Source organism: Lonchura striata, chromosome 22, assembly GCF_046129695.1.
Source record: "Lonchura striata isolate bLonStr1 chromosome 22, bLonStr1.mat, whole genome shotgun sequence".
Classification (NCBI taxonomy): Eukaryota; Metazoa; Chordata; class Aves; order Passeriformes; family Estrildidae; genus Lonchura; species Lonchura striata.
The window spans coordinates 4159373-4178455 of NC_134624.1; the positions used below are offsets into that span (position 1 = coordinate 4159373).

The window sequence follows — 19083 nt, forward strand, 5'->3', positions numbered from 1 at the left end:
TGCACAACTTACAGGGTGTGGGAATAGGAGGATTCACTCGACCTCAGTGATCCCAGTGGGACCTTGCCTGAGAAAAAACTGAAACCAGAGGCTGAAGTCTCATACTACAGCACCACTCAGGATTTTGCATTTCTCCCTCACTGCAAAATGACATTTCATAGACTCATGGAATATCCTGAATTGGAAGGGACCCACAAGGATTATCAAAGTCCAACTCCCAGCCCTGCACAGGACCACACCAAGAATGGTATCAAGTTTATGAGGGCCAAAGAAAGCAGCAGTGGCTTTTCCACATGTAGGAGCAGGCTGAGGTCAATGGATCATGAGGTTTCTTCCAGGGAAACGCTGTGCTGTGGGAGCAGGGCAGCCCCATCCCTAGTTGTCTCCCATCCTAAGAGATGTCCTGGGCAGGCAGAGGGTCCAGCAGCACGAGATCACTGACACTACCTGAGGTACAGGTCATTTGGATCTTGTATTTGACCTGGCTCTCATGCCTTCCCTCCCCTTTAACTGCCCAGTTTTTCTCCTTCTCTTTTCTCCTGTAACAATATCTCAGCATGGCTGCCCAGGACAGTGATCCACTACAGCCCCAGCCCACAGCTCTTCCCACACTCCTGATGTTTGATCCCATCCCTCCCAGTGGGGAAGTCACTTCTCCACCACAGACTCATAATCAGGGATATCACAATAGTCACTCCCAGACAAGGTCCACAATCACACCTCCTGCAGCACTTTCACCTAAATCCACTGAATTCTTCCCAGAAGTGGCTGAGGAGCACTCCCACATTGTTGGTAGGGGGGACAGCCTGTGACAGAGAGCCAGTGATGACAATGGTGATATGAGACCACCACTGCTGCCAGCCAGAGCACTGGATCTCTGTGTGGCTCAGCAACCCCCTGCTAGGATTAATTCATTCGAGCAGCCCAATTCTAGCTGATAAAAAGCTGTGGCATGGCCCCTGACCTACATGCCAGGGTCAAAAGTCATCAAGAAATCCCTCAACTCTCCACGAAACCCAGGAGGAGGTGTCTGGTGACAGGAGAGGGTGCACCAAGGGTTACCTCAGTGACACAGCTGGAGACCCCTGGGGAGTGGGGTCCCCACAAGCACCCTTCCTCCTCGCCCACACCTGGTTGCCTGTGAGAGCTCACAGACAATCCCACTCCCTCTCTCAGCTCACATCTCCTCACCCCACTGCTGAGAAATACACTTCATTTTCCTGCTCCTCACCAGTTACTCCATGTGTCCAGAGCAAAATACAGCAACCCCAGTACAGAGAAACATGTCCCAGCAGCTGCTCCTGCAGGAATGCAGAGAGCATCCCTCTTGGCACACCCTGGAGCAGGATGTCTGAGCCAAACCGTGGCTTGGTGCAGGAGCAGATGCACCCAGAGGAGCAAGGCTCAGGGTGACACTGATCCCCCTCCACCTACTGATGTGAGTGGCTCCAGTGGAGCAAACAGCCCAACCAACACCTGGTGACACAGCCAAGGGTCCCCTTCCAAACAAAACCACCCCTTTGTGGTGTTAGGCTTCATGCAGAGCCCTCTCTGTCACCCAGGGCCTGGGTAAGGACAGGATGGCACCCCAGCAGTGCTGACACAAGGAGCAGAAAACCACACCGAGCCAGGCACGCAGGGGAAGGAGTTAATGCCTCAGCCCAAGCTGCTGCTGAAGCAGCACTGTGGCTCTGCCCGAGGGCACCGTCAGCCACGGCACATCTCTCTTTGTGAAGTAATGCTTTCCAAAGGAGTTTGCTGGCTGGCTGCATCAGAGAGGGATGCTGGGGGAAAAAGCTGGGAGAGCAGAGGTGTTCCCTCTCACCGCACCCTGCTGCTCCTATCCCGGCTCATCGGAGCTGCCCGGGGATTGTCCCTCAGCAGGTATTTCCGTTTCCCAAGTGGTTATTTGGGTTTCCATGAGCTAATAGACTCAAAGGTCACCGCTCCAGGCCAGCCGGAGCCGTCACGGGACAGGTGAGTCACACCTGACAAACCCTCCCTGGCCAGAGCAGGAGGAAGCACCAAAATGTCCTCCACTGCCAGGACAGGAGCTGTGCCCACCTCATCCACACCCTGGCACTGTGCTGCTCGCATGAGGGACAGGTGAGTCACACCTGACAAACCCTCCCTGGCCAGAGCAGGAGGAAGCACTAAAACATCCTCCACTGCCAGGACAGGAGCTGTGCCCACCTCATCCACACCCTGGCACAGTGCTGCTTACATGAGATGAGTCCCTGCCCATGCCAGAACCCCCAGCCCGTGCCACCTGCAGCTGAGCTGGTGGCAGGTAAAGCAGCTGAGGGGAGGTCTGCAATGTGCCCTCACCCAGTCACCAGGCAGCAATGACACCTCTGCAGCCACTTGCTTTGTGGCACTTGTACTGGGCCAATTGCCAAAAATCAAACCCACCGTCCCCACAGGATGGAGCAGCTTGTGACAGGTTCTATCAGCAGCCCCTGGGACACTGCTCCTGCCAGCAAGCCCCAGCTCTCTGCATGGAGGAAAATTGCTGATCCCACCTTCACAGGTCCATTGGGGCTGCAGGGTGGTGACAATTGAAATACAGGTGATTTTGGTGTGGCCCAGGGCTGGCTCTGAGGGCAAAACTGCCCTGGGGAGTCAGGCAGCACCTGTCACCATGGGGACAGTGATGGAAAGAGCCATCAGAGCATCCTCAGTACTCTGCCAGCCTCCACTCCTTCCAGAGTGGAGCAAAGCAAGATGTGTTTCTACACATCCCTGTCCACTCCTCCAACTCTGCCTCTCTGGGGAAGCCTGCCAAGGTACCACCACCCGCTTTTCCCACTGGAAAGTGGGAGCTGAAGTCACTGTGCTGCCCCCAGGGACATGTCCTGACTCAAAAGGAGCACATCAGGGGCAACAGTGAGAGCCTCCAGCAGCCAGGGCAGGTACGAGGGTGCAGCCTGGCAGAAGGAGGCAGAGAAACACCCAGTGGGTGCAGCCAGGAGGGCAGAGCCTTGGAGACCACTTACAGACATCCAAGAGGTTCATCATTAATCTGAAACCAAGAGCTGGTCAGCTTGTTCCAACAGCATGAGAAAGCAAAGGAGGACAGAGCAGCAGTGAGGGATGTACAAGACCCAAACAGCCTCTCCCTTCCCCAAATTTTGTGGCAGTTAGAAAACACATGCTGACCACTGAAAGGCTTGTTAGTAAGCCTTGGGATGTTGGTCTGAAGACAAGGAGAGGAAAGGACTTGGGATGCCTGAATTAATGCAGGATAAATGTTAACAGCATGCTTCAGCTCCCTGAGAACATGTGGGTGAGGTGAAAACATCCCAGGCACATCCTGGGTCCATCTCCATGGAGCTCACTCCAGGACAAGAAAGTCACCCCAGCTACATCTCCCCCAGACTGATTTTATCCCTCAGGGCTGGAGTTTCCTTCTAGATCAGTTGCTGCCAAATCTGTCAAACTTTTACTTTCCCTGAACTACAATATCACAGTTCTATTTCCCCACCCTCCCTTTATGCTGGGAGCTGAATGTAGTTTAGAATTAAACCAGTTCTTTTACTAGCAGCTGTTTCCCAACAGCACCCACCACCTTTGCACACTCCTGCCATGGGCAAATACCACAATCCCAGCCCTATTACAACTATTTTTACAGAGTCCTTCTAAAACCTGCCTTGCATTGACATTTCAGCCACTGAAAACACCTGCCCTGATGGGAGTCAAGGCCAAAAAATGCATTCAATTTGTGTTATTACAGTTATCAGACCAGGAGAAATAGCTTCATCTATAAATACCAGGAGAAAGCTTCATTTGGGTTTGGATCATCTCTCCACTAGACGCCTGCCTGGCTGCAGCTACAGCCCAGCCTCTCCCTCCTCCTCTTGGGCAGCTCTGCTGATAAAATTTCACTGCTGGCCTCCCTTGCTGCAACCCAAGGACCTGCAGAAGCTGCAAAGAACTTAAAGTGAAAAGATAAAGGCATTATGGCAATTGCAGCTCATCATCCTCTGCACATCCCATCACTGCCATTGCTCCTCAGCAGCTGCAGGAATAAGGACTGAGGAAGAAATTTAATTCCCCACACCCAACACTTGATTTTCTCCTGTAGATCTTTGTACAACCCCCTCTCCCACCCATCAGAGCACAGCAAAGGCCAGGGGCTCTCAGAGGTCCAGGAAACCAGAAGAGACCCCACAGCTACAGGGCAGAGTGTCAGCAGCAAAGGCCTGTCCCTCTGCTCCCGAGGAACCCATCCAGGAGGGGAGGATTGTTCATCCAGGAGTCCAGATCATCACTAAATTTCCCTACAATAAAGCAGGTCTGAAATAAAGCCAGAAGAATTAACCTGCAGGTCACAGCTTGGGGATCTCCTGGCAGCTCTGCAGTCCTTGGGTGAAGGTCTGGGTGACCAACACAGGAGACCCACACTCCCCAGTCAAACTGGAGCAGGGAGAGATGGTTCTGGCAGAGCTCAAATAAACATCTCGGGGCCCATGGGCTGGGATCCAGGTGAGGCTGCTCACAGCCATCAATGCCTGTTGGTGGCCTGCCACCCCATGCAGCTCTCAGCTGGTGGGTGCTTGTGCTGCCTTTCCTGGCCCTGTTCCCCCAGCAGCAGGACTGAGGGCTCAGGAGGGTGCTGGGGTGGGCAGAGGGAGCTGCTGCAGCTCATTAAGGATTCCTTTGATGAAGCTGCTCTAGGAGCACCTGGGGCAGCTGTAGAATGACCAAGCCAACGACCAAGTGCTGCTGTGACCTCACAGGGGTTCTGCCCATCTCAGTGTGACTGAGACAAGTGGGGACAGGTCTGCCCAGCACTGTCACAGCCTCTGCTGCCTTCTCTCCTGGGAGCAGGAGGACAGGCCTGGTGGCTCCACTTACACCCAGGTACAAGCCCAAACTTAACCCAGCTGCTCACCCTGAGGCCATTTGTGCCACACAAACATCCCCAGACAGTGAGTGCTGCCCCAGGGCACTGCAGTGCTCAGGATTGCTCAGCTTTGCACCATCTAGATTTATTCTTCTTGCAGCAGCAGCAGCAGCCAGACCCTGCCATGGTAACGGGCTTTCCTGGAAGGTCTGATTGCTGCATCTTCCCAGCAGTGAGGAAGCAGCAGGTCTCAGGCAGCCTGACCCCTTCCCCAGAGCCCCTGGGACCGAGGGGGTGGAGAGGGATTCAGCACAAGCAATACAAGAAAAGCCATTGTGCATTGCCAGGTCACTGCTGCATCTCAGCAAGACACTGCTGTCACCTGGAGTGTCCCCAAGGACTCCCCAAACAGCTCACCTGGACCTCAGAGGCTCTTTAATCCCACATTTTTGGGGATAAAACCAAGCTGAGAGCAGCTGGCTGCAAATCCAGGACCAGCCTGGCGACCACCCACCTGCCAGCCTGGGGGCCAGGCTTGGGCCAGGAGAGACACAGGGGGCTAGTGGGGTCTGGGGCCAAAGACCCCCCAGCCAAACCTCTCCCTGACTCTCTCTCCACTTGCATTTCAACAGCAACAAATTGCTGGTAATGAGCCGTGTCTCTCTGTGAGCGGAGAGCTTTGGAGATCAAAGATGCTCTTACACAAAACCAAAATATCATCAGTGGCCTTGAAAGGCCAGACTAAGCTTCTGAGGGGAAAAAAATTCAATTTTCTGTAGATCTAATTTGAAACCATTTTAATGCTCATTAAGATAGAGGGACCCAAGCAGATTGTGTGGGCTGGAAGACAGGGAGAGAAAAAAAAGGAGTTAATATTGACATTTTAGTTTAGGTCTTTATTCTATCCAGAGCTCCCTACTTCTCGGCAGCAGCTTTGAGTAATGCTATTGTTAGCACTGGAACTGTAATTCCAATGTCCTTTTTATAACTGGCTTGGAAAAAAAAATAAATCCTGAAGGCTTTCGCAAAATTCAAAGTAATGGAATTTATAGTGGTAAAAAGAGACTTGAAAGGGGAGAAACGTGCAAACCTCTGCACTGTTGCTCCCTGTCATGGGGTGGCCACGGTGCCCACCTACCCTGGGCAGCCTCTCTGCAGCACCTTCCTGGGGTGCTTGGTGAAGGAAGGGAGCCCAGGGGATGCCTGGAGGAGGATATGAGGATGTCCCAGCTTGGTCACCCGCTGGAGCCACATCTCGGAGTCTTTAATCCATCTGCAGGGTCACAGCCCTGGGGACAGCCCTTCCTGAGGGGTGACATGTCCCTCAGCAGAGCCCAGCAGAACCCAGCTGGGTTCCTGCATGGGGAATGGATGCAGCCCCACAGGGTTTTTCTTTGCCACTATCTGTGTGGAAATAGAAGATTTGTATTTGTGGGTGAGGGTGGTTCTGGAGGCACGTGAGCATGGTCAGAGCCTAAACCAAAGGCGCTTGATGTTTTGGCTTGCTGTGGTGCTTTTCTCCCTAAAAGTATTTCTGACAGTTCTGGTTGATGCAGGTAAAGGTTCTGTTGCAATCTCCTCCCATCTAACTTGAATTTTGCTTTACAGCAGCAAGAAGTAATTTGGAGGGAATTAAGCAGATTTATTTTCCTTCACCTCCTCGTATTCCATTGTACTTCTGTAAGGGTGTAAGAAAGCCAAATCAAATCTGGGATCAGATTGTCATTTAGTCCTAGTCACTTCTCTTGGCATTATGGCAGCTGCTGGGTTTCTGTCTGTCAAATATGTTTATTTGAGTAAAAATTGTAAGGCAGAGATCCATGTTTTATACAGCGCCTTCTACAGCCACCTGAAAGGAGGGTGGAGGCACGCAGGGCTCGGGCTCTTCTCCCGGCCAGGGGAGGTTCAGGTTGGATATCAGGGAAAATTCCCTCACCGAAAGGATTGTCCAGCCCTGCCCAGGACAGCGGTGGAGTCACCGTCCCTGGAGGGTTTTAAAAGCCCTGTGGGTGTGGGGACATGGGGACCTGGGGCACGGGTTCGTGGTGGCCTCGGCAGCGCTGGGGGATGGAGGGACTCGGTGATCCAGGCGGATTTTCCCAGCACAAACCGGGCGCTGCTCCCTGCGATCCCTGTCCGCGTCTGCAGAGGGCACCAGCCCCCCAAATGTCCCTGTCACCCCCGGCACGACCGGGCGCGACACCGCCGGGACAGCCGGGAGGCTCCGGGGAATGCTCCGAGTGACACCGACCCAGGGATGCTCCGGGGAATGCTCCGAGTGACACCGACCCAGGGAATGCTCCGAGTGACACCGACCCAGGGATGCTCCGGGGAATGCTCCGAGTGACACCGACCCAGGGAATGCTCCGAGTGACACCGACCCAGGGATGCTCCGGGGAATGCTCCCAGTGACACCGACCCAGGGAATGCTCCGGGGAATGCTCCCAGTGACACCGACCCAGGATGCTCCGGGGAATGCTCCGAGTGACACCGACCCAGCCACCCAGGGATGATCCCGGGAATGATCCGAGTGACACCGACCCAGGGAGGGCTCTGGGGAATGCTCCGAGTGACACCGACCCAGCCACCCAGGGATGCTCCCGGGAATGCTCCCAGTGACACCGACCCAGGGATGATCCCAGGGAATGCTCCGAGTGACACCGACCCAGGGATGCTCCGGGGAATGCTCCCAGTGACACCGACCCAGGGAATGCTCCAGGGAATGCTCCCAGTGACACCGACCCAGGGAATGCTCCAAGTGACACGGACCCAGGGATGCTCCGGGGAATGCTCTGGTGACACCAACTCAGCCACCCAGGGATGATCCAAGTGACACTGATCCAGCTCCTGATCCAGCTCCTGGGGAATGAGCCGTGTGACACCAACCCAGCCACCCAGGGATGCTACCAGGGAATGCTCTGGTGACACCAACCCAGCCACCCAGGGATGCTCCTGGGGGATGCTCTGGTGACACCGATGCAGCCACACAGGGATGACACCGGGGAATGATCCTGGTGGCACTGACCCAGCCACCCAGGGATGATCCAAGTGACACCGACCCAGCCACCCAGGGATTCTCCCAGGGAATGCTCTGGTGACACTGACCCAGCCACCTCAGGATGCTGCTTCAGGAGAGCCCTGGATAACAGTGACCCGGCCACCCAGGCCAGTCCTTCAGGAGAGCCCTGGATAAGTGACCCGGCCTCAGCAGCCCCATTCCAGGCTGGACACCAGCTGGGATCCCAGCACTACTCCCACCCATCGCAGTCCAGCATGGAGCACCAGGTGATGCTGGCTGTGTCTCCTCCCAGCATTGTCCAAACCCTGGATGGGGATGTGGACACTGTAACCCCTGCCACAGCCTGAAGCCTCAGCCCCATGGCTGGCTCCATCCCCAGCACTGCACTGAACCCAAAAATCCACATCCAACAGGGGCAAACACAGAAAAACTATTGAAAAAACTCTTGTGGGAATGTGCTGTTGTCCTTGTTTCCCCTGTGCTACAGGCTCTGTGGGTGGGAATCACTTCTGCTTTAGGAAAAAACCAAAACCCTGACATGTGTTTTCTGGCCCAGTTTGACCTCAAAAAAGCACCAGTGAGAAGATCTGTGTTTTGGCAGAGGATAGCATGAATGCCTCCAAGTACACAGTGGCTCCTGGCACGTAGGGACAGGACTGATCCCAGCTCAAAGCCCCAGAAGAGGCTTTGGAAGAGCTCCTGGATAGCCCCTGGAGCCCCACTAGCCCACCCTGGAGAGGATGGGGCTTGGTGCAGGGGAAGCACAGGGTGAAAGCCAGAGACACAAAAGTTTGGATGTCCCACAGTGCTGTGTCCAGCCACAGACGTTCCCATGCTGGGAATATGAACTCACATGATTCCCAAATTTAACAGTGTCTGTACAGCACAGTGATGAAAACTGAAGTACTTCAGCCACTGGTACAGCCAGGGAAGCAAACAGAAGTCTCCTCACTCCAGATTTAGCTCTTTATTGATTTTCCAGCTGCATCCATCAGTCATTGTCCCAGTGCTAAAATTACCCATTAGAGATACCATAGAAATGAGAGGAAAACAAGACAGCCTTGTGGTTTTGATGAAAAACGCTAAACATCCCAAACAGAAACTTCTGAAAGGAAAAACCTTCCTTCTTTAGGATGAGGACTGGGTTACATTTATTCTTGAACAGCTCAGAGGACTCTTGGCTGCTTGTGGTCCGGGGCTTGACCATGTCCCATGGCCCTTACTGCCTGTGCCACTGGCAGCACTGTGCCAGCAGGAGGGACTCAGAGGCCTCCCTCCAGCCCAGCTTGTCACCTGTGTCAGAGCCAAGGATAAACATAAATCCAGCTTCAAAATCCACATGACTGCGCTGGATGTCCTCTGTCCATGCTGCTGCTTCCTCTCACCTACAGTGACTCCCTGCAGGTGACTGCAGCTGGGTCACATCCTGCAGGTCAGCCCCAGAGATGAGATGATCCCTGTCTGGGATGTCCCTGGGATTAGAGGGATGTCCCCTGTGCTTGTGTCCATCACCCCACAGCTGCATTGAGGAGATGTCCAAGGGTCTGGGACTGGAGATGCTGTTAACATCCCGTCTACATGGAAATGCCCTTCCTCAGGGTTTGACTACATGAGTTTGATAGGGTGTGGGTGAATGGCTTTAAACTGAAGGAGCGTAGGTTCAAATTACATATTAGGAAGAAATCCTTCCCTCTGAGGGTGGGCAGCCCTGGCACGGGTGCCCAGAGCAGCTGTGGCTGCCCCTGGATCCCTGGCAGTGCCCAAGACCAGGCTGGACACTGGGGGTGGAGCTCCTGGGACAGTGGAAGGTGTCCCTGCCATGGCAGGGAGTGGAGCTGGATGGGCCTCTAGTTCCATTCCAACCCAAACCCTTCTGTGATTCTATCAATAAATCTCTGACCTCCACCTTGTGGAGAGACTCCAACCCAAGGAGCTGCACCGTGACCCTGTGGCTCACCCAGGCTGCAGGGGGAAGTCCCCAGGGTCCCCTGCTCCACCCAAAGATGTCCCCAGAGGGGAGGGCTGTGCTGGGGTGGGCTGGCTGTGCTGACTCAGCAGCACACACCCTGTGTAAACGCCCGCCAGCTGCTGCTGCTCCAGCCGCTGTTTGCTCAGCCCACGCTGCTCTGTTTGCCTTTGGGATCACGATGGAAGGAGATGGCCTTTGGTCCAGAAAATGAGGCAAGGCAGCTCCAGGCACCTGCCTCAAGGATCCTCCAGCATCTCTGCTCCTCTAGCTCCTGCCCAGGCTGCTCAGTAGCTGCAACCCACCAGCATCACCCAAATTAAAAACTCCACGGAGCTTTAGGAGTTACAGGAAAATGCACTCGCCACAGCATAACCCAGCTGCCATGCAGCCAGGAAAATTATTTATTATCATTTCCTTGTAACAGAGATATGGAAAAAAAAAGCACCCACCCTCCATAGGTGCAAACAACAGCAGCTGCAGCATCCACATTGGAATCTCTGTACATCAGAGTGTAAAGTCCATTGGGGAAAAAAAATTCAATCCAAGTTGTTTTTTTTTTTTTAAAAACCTCATGACCTAAAACCAGGAACCAGAAAAAACAAAGTGGTTGAGAAAATGGGTTGGGCCCCTCCCTCTTGCTATAAAATACATATTTCTAAGGCGAAGTTTCACAAGACCAGAAGCGAGGTTCCTAAAGAGTCTGAGCTTGCAGCTGGAGACAACTCACAGGTGAGAAGGCACTGTAGGCACGAGAACCTCCACCCACCCTGGTGCCTCAGTGGCCAGCGTAGTCCTTGGTCTCCACCCCGGTCTCGTTGAGCACCGTCGTCCTCGTGATGGCCTCGGTGACGGCGTAGGGGTCACAGTTGGCCGCCGGCCGCCGGTCCTCGAAGTAGCCGCAGCCGTCCTGGCCGACCTGGCGCGGGATGCGGATGCTGGCGCCTCGGTTGGCCACGCCGGCGGAGAACTCGAAGATGTTGGAGGTCTCGTGGTGGCCGGTGAGGCGCCGGGAGTTGTCCCTGCCACCCCGCGGGTCGTACACGCAGATGTGGTAATCGTGCCGCTTGCTCAGCTTCTCGATGGCAGCTTCGATGTGCCTGTGGGAGAGGAGAGGGGGTTCAGTAGGTCCATCTGGGGGGTTGTCACCCCCTCCTCCTGTGCAGGGACAAGGACAGCTCAGGGGATCCCTCATATAATCAGCTGCTCTTAAAATAATGAGCTGGGACAACCCCAACCCTGCCTGGTGCAGCCACACAGGTGGGGAGACACTTCCATATGGCTCAGGACACCCCCAACCTCCCAGGTACATCCCAGGGAGCCCCCAAGGACTCACTCGAGTCCTGAGCCTCCCCTTGAGACCCCCCAGGACTCACTTGAGACCCCCCTCTCTGCGCATCTCCTCGGTGCTGTAGTTGGTGTGACACCCAGCGCCGTTCCAGTTGCCGGTCATCGGTTTGGGGTCCAGAGTGGCCACAACCCCAAAGTCCTCGCAGACACGGTGCAGGATGAAGCGAGCCATCCAGAGGTGATCCCCCATCTCAATGCCTTCACACGGGCCCACCTGGAATTCCCACTGGAAGGGACGAGCAGAGGCACAGGTAAGGATGGGCAGGTGGGCGCCTCCCCAGCCACCACATCCCTGCCACTCCCAGCCTGGGCCGTGGCTGAATGTTACCCTTGGGAATTGGCAACAAGGATGGGGAGCATTGAGGCAAGCAGCAGGACAACTTTGGCAAACAAAAAAAAAATGGGAAGAAACTGCTCGTTGCTATGTAAAGCAAAAACAGAGGGGTTTTTAAATCAAAACAGAGGTAAATAAACACCATGTCTGCCTGATGCTGGAGCTGCTGTGAGCAGGACCCCCAGCCCACACTGCAAACAAGGCAGAGGATTAACAAGGAGCCTGTTAGTCCTTCCCAGGGCTGCTCCCTGCCTGGCTGGAGCCAGGCTTGCACCACCCACGTTACTAAGCACAGGGTGACGTCTTTGTGGCTGCTGGCATGGAAGAGCCCGAGCTCAGGATGTGGAAGGCAACCAAGAAGGACCTTTAAGAATTTGGGGCAAACAGCGGGGTGGGTAAAAGTCCTGCCTCAGCTCCACTGCTGATAAGCCCCTGCTTATCACCACCACATCAGCAGCAGGAGAGCCAGGACCCGCAGTCGGTCAGTCTGGCCACCTGCCTAACGCAATCAGGGGCTCCCTGCTGCTCACGCCTAGATAAACCCAAATCCTCCCAACTGCTCCCCAAGGCCATGTCCCACCCCACATTCCCAGTTCCCAGCTCCAGAACAGGGCTCAGACCCCATCACTCCACATGGTGCTCCTGCAGCCTGTCCCAGCTCCTGCTGTCCCCACATCCCTGTTCCCACAGAGGAGCTCCCAGCTCTGCTCTGGCAGCCAGAGCTCAGGCTGAGCTGTGCAAGCAACTCAGGGTGAGTTAGGAGAAAATCAAGTGCACATTTCCATTGCAGCACTGCAACTGCTCCCAGCTAAGCAAAACTGATGTGAGGAGTCACTGGATTTGGTGTTCCAGAGGAGCTGGGAGTTGCTGGCTTATTCCAGCCCCACGATAACTCCTATCCATCACTGGGAATGGGCTGCCTGGGGCCATCCACACCTACCTGGGAGGGCATCACCTCGGCATTGGTGCCACAGATCTTCACCCCCGCATAGAGACAAGCCTTGTAGTGGGACTCCACGATATCACGCCCGTACACCTTATCTGCTCCAACCCCGCAGTAATAGGGGCCTGGAAAGAACAAGAAGTCAGCACCCAAGGAAAGCTTCAGGGAGCAACAACAGCACTGTAACATAATCCCACGCTCCCAGATACCTGCTGCCATGGGCAGAGGATTCATGGGAATTAAAATGTTTCTCTCCACAGGATATCGGGCCACCGAGCCCAGCTCCAGGACTAGCAGTGTGAGCAGTTCATCTGTGAAACCTCAGCCTTATCTTGGCAGCTCAATAATACTTGTAACACATCAACTGGGAGGTGACCTCGAGATAAGGAAAGTTTGGTCTGCCCAGGGGCACCTCCCTCACCCTCTGAGCACATCAAACCTCCGAGATTGTTCTGACAACAGCTGGCATTGTTCACGGCTAAGAAAATCCAATTCGCTGGGGTTTGATATCACCCCCATTCAAGCAGGTAAGGCAAAGATCTTCTCCCCGCCTCGGGGAAGGGAGGTGTTGCAAGCAGCGGGTCTGCACAAAAATCAGGCTGGGGAAACTCCGTCTCTCTCCAGGAGGCAGCCGAGGAGCTGGCTCGCTGCTGCAGGAGGGCACAGCGCGCCATGCCAAGCCCTTTCCCCAGCAGCCGAGGGGAGGAGGTTTCCCAGCCCTTGCCAAACAAGTCGTGCAGCTGAGCTGTTTGTGCAAGCAGGGTCCGGGGGAGCGGCGCGGCTCACCTGAGCCAGGGGCGCCAGGTGCTCTCGGCAAACAGCCCCTACCTGGGGCCATCCCTGACAGCAGAGCTGCACCCAGCTGGGATGGGCTGATGCCACCTCCCAGCACCCACAGGCAGCACGCTGGGAGCTGAGGGGGATTTGGGGCTGGGGCAGGGGGGAGCTCTTACCCTGCGGGCCAGGGAAGCCGTTGTCGGGCCAGCCGTAGGGGTGGCCATTGATGCCCAGCAAGGTGTACTCCTGCTCCATCCCGAACCAGGGGTGGCTGTCCTTCACCAGGTCCATGACTTTCTTGCACGTGTGTCTCAGGTTGGTCTCTGGGGGCAGAGAGGTCCGGGTTAGAGCCGTGCTGTGAGCCAGCACCCACCAGGCTCTGCTCCATCCCACCCCGAGAGGCTCCAGCACTGCCAAGGGCTTCCCACAGAAGCCTTAAGGAAATCATGAGTGGATCCCCCTTCCTGCTCACCAAATTCCTCCTCACAGTTACTCCATCACCAGAGCATCAGGCCACAGGTCAAAAGGGTTTAATTACCCCGTTCTCCAAACCACTGCTGATGGTCCATCCTCCTCCTCTTACTCACGGTGAGACAAGGAGCCTTACCCCAACCCCATCCTACAGGCATTCAGCAGACCTGAGAACAGGGACTTCCATCACTCCTTCACCCCCATCCTTTCTACCAGCCTCATCCTAATTATCCTCATCTTTCTGCAGCTCCATGGTTTTGGTTAGCATCCAGACTGGCTGGCCCTGCCTTGGCCTTTTGAGGTGCTCAAGGCAACTGGGGCTTTGCCAGGAAAATACAGAGAGCAGAGCACTGTCCAGACATGAACCAGCTAGGCAAGGGGAATGAGAGCTTGGACCAAGACATCAGTGAAAAAGGCTGAAAAACTGCTGTGACAGGGACAGGCAGGCTCCAGGCTGCACATTCTGCCCTAACTTGCAATAAAACCCCAGAGCAGCTACAAAAGAGCGTGGGGCTGGAGGGAAGCAGTGGCAGATGGGGAGCAAGGGTAAGATTTTCTTCCCCTGAGCCCACACAGCCCTTGAGGTCCACGGAAACCCACCACGGGAAGGGCTGGAGGGTTCACCCCTCTCACCATCAGGGCTCTGGGCTGAGCTCTCTCTGCCCCAGGAGCCCCAGGATCAGGCTCCCTTTACAAACTGCAGTGGAGGAGCTGCCAGGCAGAAATCTCAACCCAAGACACGTCCCCCAGCCGTGTCTGGACGCTGCCGGAGGAGGAACCAGCCCCGTCTTTCACCATCCTTGCCCGCCGCTCTCCCAGCAGAGCTGCATCACCAGCAGATGCCCTCTCCCTCCCCCTCACACCCAGCGGCGCACGGCCCTGCTCGAGTGGCAAATATCCGGTTATTTACCGGCAAATAACCCCTCCGGGAGCCCCTCAGCACGTCCCTGCAGACGGGCTCCTTTTCCTGTGTCCGGGGCTTTATCACGGGGACAAGACGGACTGCAGACTCCTGCGACTGCAGACCCGGCGATAAGACCGAGAGCCGCGCGTTCCGGGGCAGTTTGCAAAAGGTCACTCTGAGGCAGCACACGCCATCTCAGCATCTCCTCCTTCCTTTTCTGCAGCCTCCCACCAGCGAGAAGAGCAACCACAACCCCGGCACGTCAGAACCCCGCACTTCCAGCTCCTGTTCCCCCCCGCCCCGAGGCTGGGCAAGCCGGGAGACGCTTTTGGCGAGCGCCGTGAGTGAACTCCGCACCTCGCTGCTCTTCTCCTCGTTCTGTGCACTAAACCAGGCTCCTGCAAACAGCCACCGCCAGCAGCTCTTGGATTTCGGAGCCCGGGACCGAGCGCTCCGCTGCGCCCCAGCGCCGGCGGTGCGGAGCAGGCGACACCCTAAACAATAAGGGGGTGACCCTCGGGAGCTGGGGGTGCTCACCTGCGGGTTTCCTGTTGTACTTCAGCACTTCGCAGAGCACCAGCTTGTTGGGGTCCAGGCAGAAAGGGTCCCTGAACATGCAGACCGGCACCAGGAACATGTCACTGTTGGAGCCCTCTGCCTGTGCCGTGCTGGAGCCATCGAAATTCCACTCGGGGACATCTGCGAGGCAGGAGGGGACGGAGGTGGGAGTGAGGTTGGGAAAAGGGTCACATACGGATTGTGCCAAGTGCTGGCGGATCAGACCCAGGACGGAGCACCCAAAGGGTGCCGAGCTCCATGGGATGTCAGCCGCAAAGGTTTTCTTGCACATCCCCGGAGCCCGTCGGTGCTCCCTGAGCGTCAGCGTGTTCACCCCACCCCAGCACCATCAGGCACGGGCAGGATCAGTCCCAGCCACTCCACCTCCCTCTGCAAAACCCCATCCAGATGCCGACACGTCTCCATGCCTGTTTGCCTTGTGGAAAGGGGCGAGGAACTCATTCTCCCCTTCCCACCCAGCACTAACAGCAGAGATTAGCGGATTAAAGCGCAGGGACGCAGGTTGGATATTCACCCTGCTGCTGGGTGCAACCCCACCTGACAGCTGCAACAGGTACCCCTGGTGCCACACAACCAGGGAGAGCCCGGCCCAACTCCCACCGCCCGAGGCACCCCAAAACTTTTCCCAGCGATGCTCAGGGCCCTCCACCACACCATCCATCACCCGAGGGACAAGCAGCCGCGTTACCTTCGATGCTCTTGGGCTCCTTTTCGAGGGTCCTGCTCTTGCAGCGCACACCCTCGCCGCTGCCGTCGATCCAGACGTAGGTGACCTGAACCCTCCCATCCTGGGGCAGCCTCATGTACTGCTCCCGCACCAGCTTGTTCAGCCTGGAGCTGTGCGACACCGACATGGCGACGGCCCTGCGAGGGCGCACAGGTGAGTGCCACATCACCCCTGCCCATCTCCCCACGGGGGTTTTACAAACCAACCTCCCAGCCCACAAAAAGCCACCCAAACTCCCCCACCACCACCACCCCGGCTGTTTCCCCCGGCGGGATTCGAACCTGCCACCCCCTGGTTCACCAGCCCCGGCGCTGCCCGCCCGCTCCGCCCGCGTTTTAAAGGCGCCCGCGGCCGGGGGCGGCGCGGACGCGGCTCCGCCCCGGGGCGGCAGGGCCGGGCCCCGCTCCCCACCTCCGGGACACCCATTGAGGACGTTTAGTGTTGTTTTATTTACTTATTAAAATATTAATTATTTAAAAAGACGGCTATCGCACAGCTAAAGCACCACTTTATTTAAAAAGTAGTGGATTGTTGGCTCAATAACTTATTGTTTATTTAAAACAAACGGGTGTTACTCACTGAAAATTATGTTTACCACCTCCAGTTCCCCCTCTGAGTGTGTCATCCCTGTTTGTGTTGGGGTGCCCTCGTACACGCGTGCAGGTGTTTTACTCCCAGCGCTGTCAAGGGGGGAGCTGGGGAGGCTGCTGGCTTGTGGTCCCCCAGCACCCCAAAACCTGGCTGCGACCATGTGGATGTGTGATGGGATGGATCTGGATGGTCCTGGAGACATCAGTGGCAACGAGATCCCTGGAACAGGGGCAGCCAGATTCCCGGGACAGGGACAGACCAAGCCGTGGGGACAGGGACCGATGCCCGGCAGCCCTTCCATTGCCTCTCTCCCCCCATCCTGCCCTGGACACCCCAGGAACGACCCCTTCCCACACGGCTTCAGCCCCCCGTGGCTGCAGGGCTGGGTTTGCCCCCAGGGCTTTCCTTGGAAGGGAGGAAAGGCTGAGAGCTGCTGGGGAAACACCACAAATAAACCGCTGAGTTAAAGCACAATTTTTAAGCACCAGAGCGTAGTAGAGTCTCTTTAAACTCCCAATCTAGCCAAGCTTAGCACAGGCTGTGCTGTGATTTAAAGTCAGCTAAAAACCCTCAGCCAACAGGTGTGAATTTGAGTCGATTATTTCAATATAGCAGCAATTTCCAGCTATTGAGCCGAACGCAGATCCAATTAGGTGAATTAAACGCTTCGCTGCCTTCCCAGTTTTCCATAGATGCTGCGTGAGAGGCTCCCACGAGTGGGAGCAGACAGACCCCAAACGTGCCAGGGCACAGGCAGCACGGGCACAGCCCGTGCCGGCGCCGCCGGGGGTTATCTCAAACACTCCCGGATTTTGTGTCTGGGAGGAGGGCAAGATTCCAAACAACTTCCCCCCCAAGCAAACCTGGCGGAGTGAGCGCGCCTGACTCTCCAGCCTCGGGTTTTAAGCAGTTTTCCGATGTTATAAAAGGAGAAAAGGCTTTAAGGCATGTCTGGGCTCTAAAGCAGTTGGGTTTTTGCTAATTTCCCCGGTTCATAAGACAGTTTGTGGCTGCCTGACTCACCCCAAGGAATGTTTTTCTGCAAAACAACACGGCAGCTAAAAAAACTGCTTCACGGTTGATTGCCCCCCACAGGACATCTCCTCCCCGGGCACTGACCCAAGACATCAGCTCTGTTTTTCTTCTGAAGGTGTTTTGGTCCCGCAGGCAGATAAAGAATCGGGAAGAAACCTGAAAGCACTTGGGATTGCACAAGAACCAGGAAATGAGATTGGCAGCGACAGAGGCAAAACTCAATTAGCAACTTCGGTGACCGGGCGGTGACATCAGCGGCAGCGGGCTGCGGGCGGGCCAGACGTCACCCCCCAAAACTGCTGGGTGCTGCCCCGAGCAGAGCCCTGGGAGGGAGGCTGGCACACGAGGATGTGCCCAAGGTCCCTGGAGCAGCGGTGGCAGAGCCACGCAGGTCTCCCCCGTGTCCTTGACGCTGCCCCGGTGACATTCAGGGTGTTTTACAACCGAAGCCGGGGTGCAGCTCGAAAGCAGCCACCTCCCTCTGCGGGGTATTTTAGGGACACATCCACGTGGCTGCAAAGCTCAGCATTTCCTCGTTCTTGTTTGGAAACCGTCCCAGGGCAGGAGGAAATGCACCCCTGGGTGTGCAGCCCTTTTCCCGGAGGCGTTGCAGCACCGAGCCGGCGCCGTGCCGGGGAGGCGTCCGCGGCTCCGCCGGATCCTCGGCTCCCTGCTCCCGTCTCCATGTGAATCCCCATCGCTCCCTGCTCCCGTCTCCATGTGAATCCCCATCGCTCCCTGCTCCCGTCTCCATCTGAATCCCCATCCCTCCCTGCTCCCGTCTCCATGTGAATCCCCATCGCTCCCTGCTCCCGTCTCCATCTGAATCCCCATCGCTCCCTGCTCCCGTCTCCATGTGAATCCCCATCCCTCCCTGCTCCCGTCTCCATGTGAATCCCCATCCCTCCCTGCTCCCGTCTCCATCTGAATCCCCATCCCTCCCTGCTCCCGTCTCCATCTGAATCCCCATCCCTCCCTGCTCCCGTCTCCATCTGAATCCCCATCCCTCCCTGCTCCCGTCTCCATGTGAATCCCCATCGCTCCCTGCTCCCGTCTCCATCTGAATCCCCATCCCTCCCTGCTCCCGTCTCCATCTGAATCCCCATCGCTCCCTGCTCCCGTCTCCATGTGAATCCCCATCGCTCCCTGCTCCCGTCTCCATCTGAATCCCCATCGCTCCCTGCTCCCGTCTCCATGTGAATCCCCATCGCTCCCTGCTCCCGTCTCCATGTGAATCCCCATCGCTCCCTGCTCCCGTCTCCATCTGAATCCCCATCCCTCCCTGCTCCCGTCTCCATCTGAATCCCCATCCCTCCCTGCTCCCGTCTCCATCTGAATCCCCATCCCTCCCTGCTCCCGTCTCCATGTGAATCCCCATCCCTCCCTGCTCCCGTCTCCATGTGAATCCCCATCGCTCCCTGCTCCCGTCTCCATCTGAATCCCCATCCCTCCCTGCTCCCGTCTCCATCTGAATCCCCATCCCGCCCGGGCAGCTGGAGCCCGCGGGATCGGCCTCAGGGCTGGAGAAGCAGCGGCTGATG

General features: G+C 56.4%; 1 protein-coding gene across 2 annotated transcripts; it reads right to left on the reverse strand.

Moving 5' to 3' along the window:
• Window positions 1-10198: 10198 nt before the first annotated feature.
• LOC110476953 (glutamine synthetase) lies at window positions 10199-16214 on the reverse strand. 2 transcript variants are annotated; one of them, XM_021542259.2, is made up of 7 exons: window positions 16198-16214; window positions 15878-16053; window positions 15148-15309; window positions 13412-13558; window positions 12456-12583; window positions 11208-11407; window positions 10199-10931 (listed from the first exon to the last, which is right to left on the reverse strand). In XM_021542259.2, the coding sequence occupies exons 2-7, from the start codon at window positions 16041-16043 to the stop codon at window positions 10610-10612; spliced, it is 1125 nt and encodes a 374-aa protein (XP_021397934.1). In that variant the 5' UTR covers window positions 16044-16053; window positions 16198-16214; the 3' UTR covers window positions 10199-10609. The 2 variants fall into 2 exon arrangements, with proteins under 2 accessions (XP_021397934.1, XP_031362158.1); XM_031506298.2 differs by lacking the exon at window positions 16198-16214 and having other exon boundaries at window positions 15878-16082.
• Between the last annotated feature and the right edge of the window lie 2869 nt (window positions 16215-19083).

Coding starts and splice junctions, on each gene's coding strand:
- LOC110476953 (XM_031506298.2), bottom strand. CDS start 16,082: ATGTGGCACTCACCTGTGCGCCCTCGCAGGGCCGTCGCCATGTCGGTG. Junction 11,408..12,455: donor CCGAGGTGATGCCCTCCCAG/GTAGGTGTGGAT, acceptor CGTCCCTTCCAG/TGGGAATTCCAGGTGGGCCC. Junction 10,932..11,207: donor CGCAGAGAGGGGGGTCTCAA/GTGAGTCCTGGG, acceptor CCTCTCCCACAG/GCACATCGAAGCTGCCATCG.